Below are 4792 nucleotides of genomic sequence, written 5' to 3' on the forward strand. Positions count from 1 at the left end.
AGGCACATTGATGCAGCAAAGTAATAGAATATAAGTGCACCTGAATGTTTGGAGCCATTTTACTTATTCTACATTTTTATTTTAATTTGTTTTTCAATTTTTGTAAGGTTATTCTTCAATTTGTTCAGTTATTTTTCAGCATTTAAATATTATTCTTATTTCAAGTCTTTGTTATTGCTTAAATCTTACGATTGATCTTGTTTTAATACAAATGCTTTAAAAATTCTGTTTGTAAAATTGTGCCTGTATCAATGAAGTTATTCAGTTTCATTTCATTCTGTGCAAAGTTTCGACGTCTGCAGTCGGTAAGTTCCTGGGTCAAACTCTTTGAGAAGAGTCTATCTGCTCCCCAAATTGAGATCTTGATACAAACTTGGTCGACACCTAGTATTGAAATTGAAAAAAAAATCCAAGCAAAATAGTATGTTAAACAAAAATTTTCCCAGAAAGCTGCTTCGTGAAATTAGAAATTAATCTGGGAGAGTAATGTTTACCAATGTAAACCAGGAAAGAGACAAATTGAAAGTCATGGTATCTAATATCTAAAACTTTTCAGTTTAACAATAAAAATACAATACAATACTATACATCATAACATACAAAATGTATTATTTATAATTTGAGATAAAAAATATAAAAGTTGAGTGGAAGTCACTTGTTTATATACGAAGATCTTAATCATTTATTTTGTATGAAGATTGAATCTCTATAAATTACAAGATGAATGATTAAAATTTTAGTATCTATATTTTGATACAAAAAATATAAGTTTAAGAATCATAATTGATTTCAGAAATTAAACATTTGGCATAATTAGTCCGCTTTAATTGATTTGACCATTTAATCAATGTGGTTTGGTCCCTAGCTGCAGGCTGGAGTTGAGGCATTGTAATTTCTAAACAATATTAGAATTGCTTGAAATTTGTTTGTCTATGAAGTTATGTAGTACATGTTGCATTGTCAGTCCTCCAGATTGGCATGAGTAAAAAGTGCCTCTCTGAAGTTCAAATAAAAGTAACTCCAGCTTTTGGCCACTACCCCCAAATGAAAAAAGTGGTTAGTGGTATGTTCCTATTTATCATCATCACCTTCGCCTGAAGAATGCTAATAGACTTAAGCCAGCAACGATTACAGCTCCAGCTGCAACCACACTATATGTTGAGGGCCACATTAAACTTGTGTTTGTGTATGCCAACAAACTCTCCTTGCTAGAGCTTCTTTGGTTATCATTTTGCCCCGAGTACTCTAAATGCAATCTTAATCCCTACAATATCATTCCAAATTCAACTCGAACTTAATTTTGAGACAAATACAAATAATAGATCTCATATTTCAACTTTGAATATATACATGAAGCAATATACCTTTAAACCAGCTGCCTTTGCGTGTTCCACAGCTGCAGCAAGATCACTGTCTGAAGCTAGTACAATTTTATCATGTTCTTCGTCTTCATACTACGAGAAGAAGTTAGGGAAACGATGAAACTATGTAACACTAACTTGATGTTATGTATCAGCATAAATTTGGATATCTTTAAACATACCATAATCTGGGGCAGGTTATTATCAGGGTCAATGTCATTATCAACTTTCTGAGAAATGGAAGCTATAACCTCTGTCAAGCTCCGAGTATCTAATTAAACATCCATGCATACAGCAAAAACACACTCATCTACTGATAAGGTTATACATATATATAATGAAGGCTAACTTTGATTTGACATATGGGATCGGCTACTATATATATAGTTGACATACCACATGTGAATCTATGAAGTCTGCCTTTCCTATCTTGTACTTTGAACGAAAATGCTTGCTGCAACATGCTTGCTGCATTAAAAGGAGTGGTTCTCCCTATTTCTCTTCCCTCAGAAGCCATTTTCAAGGAACTATCACTGGCATGCCATTAAAGATGTATGCATATATAAATACATATACACTACGAAGAATATACGAGTTTATTTATTAAATGCAGATAGAAGATAAGTGGCACCTTCGTGAATCGTCATCGTCATCATCATTTGGACTGCTTAAGGATATGGCCGAATCCCAAAACTTTTGTATCATGGAGTCGGCAGCTTCAGTGTTCAAATTGGCAGTATTTCCAACCTTAAGAGGAGAAAATTATCCTTCCATTAGAAAATAAACATGCTAGATTGCTAAAAGTAATAATAATACAAACATGCTTAATGTCTTGTTGCTAGTGATCAGATTGCTAGATTCTAAGAAGCTTAAGAAAATAATAGATGATAATATATGAAGCAGCAAGCTAAGCTTTTTGCAAATTTTAAGACAAAAATGTCTGTGTAGCTACTTCATTCTCATTAATATATAAGATATCGATATTTATCAGTTCATCCTCAACTACTACTTAAAAACATCTAAAGGATCACATCGACGATAGAAAAGTACAAGCCTTATTGACAAGAAGCACACCTGACCAGCTGTTGCAATAGCAGCATGAGCAATATGTATCACATCAAGCATAGCAACAACAGTGCCATCTGCTTTTTAACCAACCAAATCAGAAAAATAACAATGTTAGTACCAATTCTCAACCAGTTTATTTAACGGTAATATTAGGTAATATTAGGAAGACAAAAAAACACCCAGAACTTCAACAATTAATGAATGTTAAATAAGGCAAGTTCCAACTATTTTTTGCTAAATTTTTTTGTTATCAAACATTTCCGTTTATTTAATTACTTTGTACATCCAACTCATGAATTACTACATTACCTTTATCAAGCACTGGAAGATGCAAAAATTTTCCATCTTGCATGGTGTGAAGTGCATCAACAATCGGTGTATCAACTTTTGCACATTCTGGATTTGGAGTCATGGCCTGTCATTAAATAGAAGAGAAAAAGGAAATTAAAAGAAGAGAAGGACAATTATATGATTATTATATATTACATGGTAGGGAAAATGGTCCTAAATATATGTGACTAGATAGATCATGATGTACCTTCTCAACAAGAGTTGTTGATGCAGGAAGGTTTTGTGCTATTACTCGCATCAAGATATCCTTTGAACTGAAATTAGTAGGCATATTATATAGTCCACCAATAAGGTATGAGAATTCAGAGAATAAATAAACTGGCTATAATTAAATACTTACGTGAGGATACCACAAGGTTTGTCATCAACCATGACAACAGCACAACTGACACGAAGTTCAAGCATCTTCTTTGTTGTTGCCAAAACTGTGTCCGTTGGTGAAACTGTTATAACCCTGAAAGGTTCCAGAATCTGCAACATTAACTTGGATTGCCGGTAGGTAATAACTCCAGATTAAAAATACAAACAAATAAAAGGCCAGGTTATTCAATTCAAACATCTAAAAGTAATTACCTACTTTGATTTCTCAGGAATGATTGTAGACAAAGAAGGCTTGAATATCTGGTCCCGAAGAGTCTCCAAGAATGAGGAATTGGAGCCTGCATTAAGGCATAAATCAAATTAGCATGAAGCAGATACTGGAATAGTTAATTCTGTCCAATGATGAGTTCCCTAATTAATAAGAAATCATAAAACTAATTGATTAATTAATGAAGATACTCTACAAACCAGAAGCAGATGGTCCCCAGTGTTTTTCGATACCTTCAACAGCCGCTGCAATTGCCTTTCCTTTCTCAGCTGCCCTTTCAAGACGCGCAATGGCATCATACAAACACTTTGCTATGTCAAGTATGGCAACAACTTCTCCATTTTCCACCACAGGTAAATGCCTGAATTTTCCTGATGGTATATATATACATCGTACAAGATTATATGAAAGACCCTGCAACGTAACGCATGATACTTGCATGAAAAATGAATGTATATATACCAACCTTGAACCATCTTTTGGAGTGCTTCCACAGCAAGAGTATCGGAAAGGACGAATACTGGATTCCTTGTCATAACCTTGGAAACGGGTGTATCTTCAAGATTAACCTCGCGCGCAATAACTCTTGTAGCTATATCCTTCATCAAGTTATTAGAGGAATGAACTTCATGAATTAATTAAGTTCTTGCATAACAGAATAAGATCCAGAGAGTTTCACGTCGTATATACCTTGTCCGTCAGGATTCCACAGAGCAAAGCATTCGAATCGGTTAGTAAAAGAGAATCGACTTTGCGAGCAGCCATACGACGACATGCTTCAGAAATACTTGTTGAGTCGGGAACTGTCAATGCTCTTGAAAGTCTTAATGACCTCACAGTTCTCTCTCCCCTGTTCCAATCACAAACAATTAGAGAGAACAGGATGAAAAGTGAAAGAACAATTAGAGAGATAGAGAACATACGTGCGTTGAGGAGTAAAGGATTTTCGAATATCAGGGGATGAAAGCTCGGAAGAGAAGTTTTTCTTCTTCTTAGGGCGTGAGGGACTGTTGGTCAATGACACACTCCTTCGACCGTGATTTGCCATGTTGGTTGGATGAGCGGTGGCCGGGAAATGATATTCCCGAGGACCAGCCCGCGAAGGAGAAATTAAAACGATTGATTGAGAGGGAAAAGTTGATGACCAAAAATAATAACAAGACAAAGAGAAAGATGGGAGAGGAGACGTTGAAGGCTATTCCCATGGAGCCAATACGATAAATGACTTGCTCCCGCTTTGTAGGACACACGAACTACGCTGGACTCTACACGTATTACTCTCAAATGTGAGCCCTCCAAATTTGCATTCATCCCCTTGCGCTAAAATGGTAGTAGCAGAAACACTATCACTCTCACTAATGACTAAAGTCACTCTGCTTTGTCTATTTTATTCCATTTCAATAACGCAGACTACATTAATTTA

At 35.2% G+C, this 4792-nt stretch overlaps 1 protein-coding gene across 2 annotated transcripts; it reads right to left on the reverse strand.

Moving 5' to 3' along the window:
- Positions 1 to 650: 650 nt before the first annotated feature.
- Positions 651 to 4573, reverse strand: LOC107634585 (CBS domain-containing protein CBSCBSPB1-like). Of its 2 annotated transcripts, none has more exons than XM_016338016.3 (14): positions 4293 to 4573; positions 4060 to 4219; positions 3836 to 3968; positions 3603 to 3740; positions 3358 to 3439; positions 3121 to 3234; positions 2968 to 3034; positions 2739 to 2844; positions 2436 to 2503; positions 1993 to 2108; positions 1758 to 1894; positions 1544 to 1632; positions 1365 to 1454; positions 651 to 1264 (listed from the first exon to the last, which is right to left on the reverse strand). In XM_016338016.3, exons 1-14 carry the CDS (start codon positions 4415 to 4417, stop codon positions 1085 to 1087), a joined length of 1605 nt encoding a protein of 534 aa, XP_016193502.3. In that variant the 5' UTR covers positions 4418 to 4573; the 3' UTR covers positions 651 to 1084. The 2 variants fall into 2 exon arrangements, with proteins under 2 accessions (XP_016193502.3, XP_016193501.1); XM_016338015.3 differs by having other exon boundaries at positions 3570 to 3740.
- Positions 4574 to 4792: the final 219 nt, after the last annotated feature.

The sequence above is a fragment of the Arachis ipaensis genome, chromosome B3 (assembly GCF_059453495.1).
Source record: "Arachis ipaensis isolate K30076 ecotype BB chromosome B3, ASM5945349v1, whole genome shotgun sequence".
NCBI classification, from domain to species: Eukaryota; Viridiplantae; Streptophyta; class Magnoliopsida; order Fabales; family Fabaceae; genus Arachis; species Arachis ipaensis.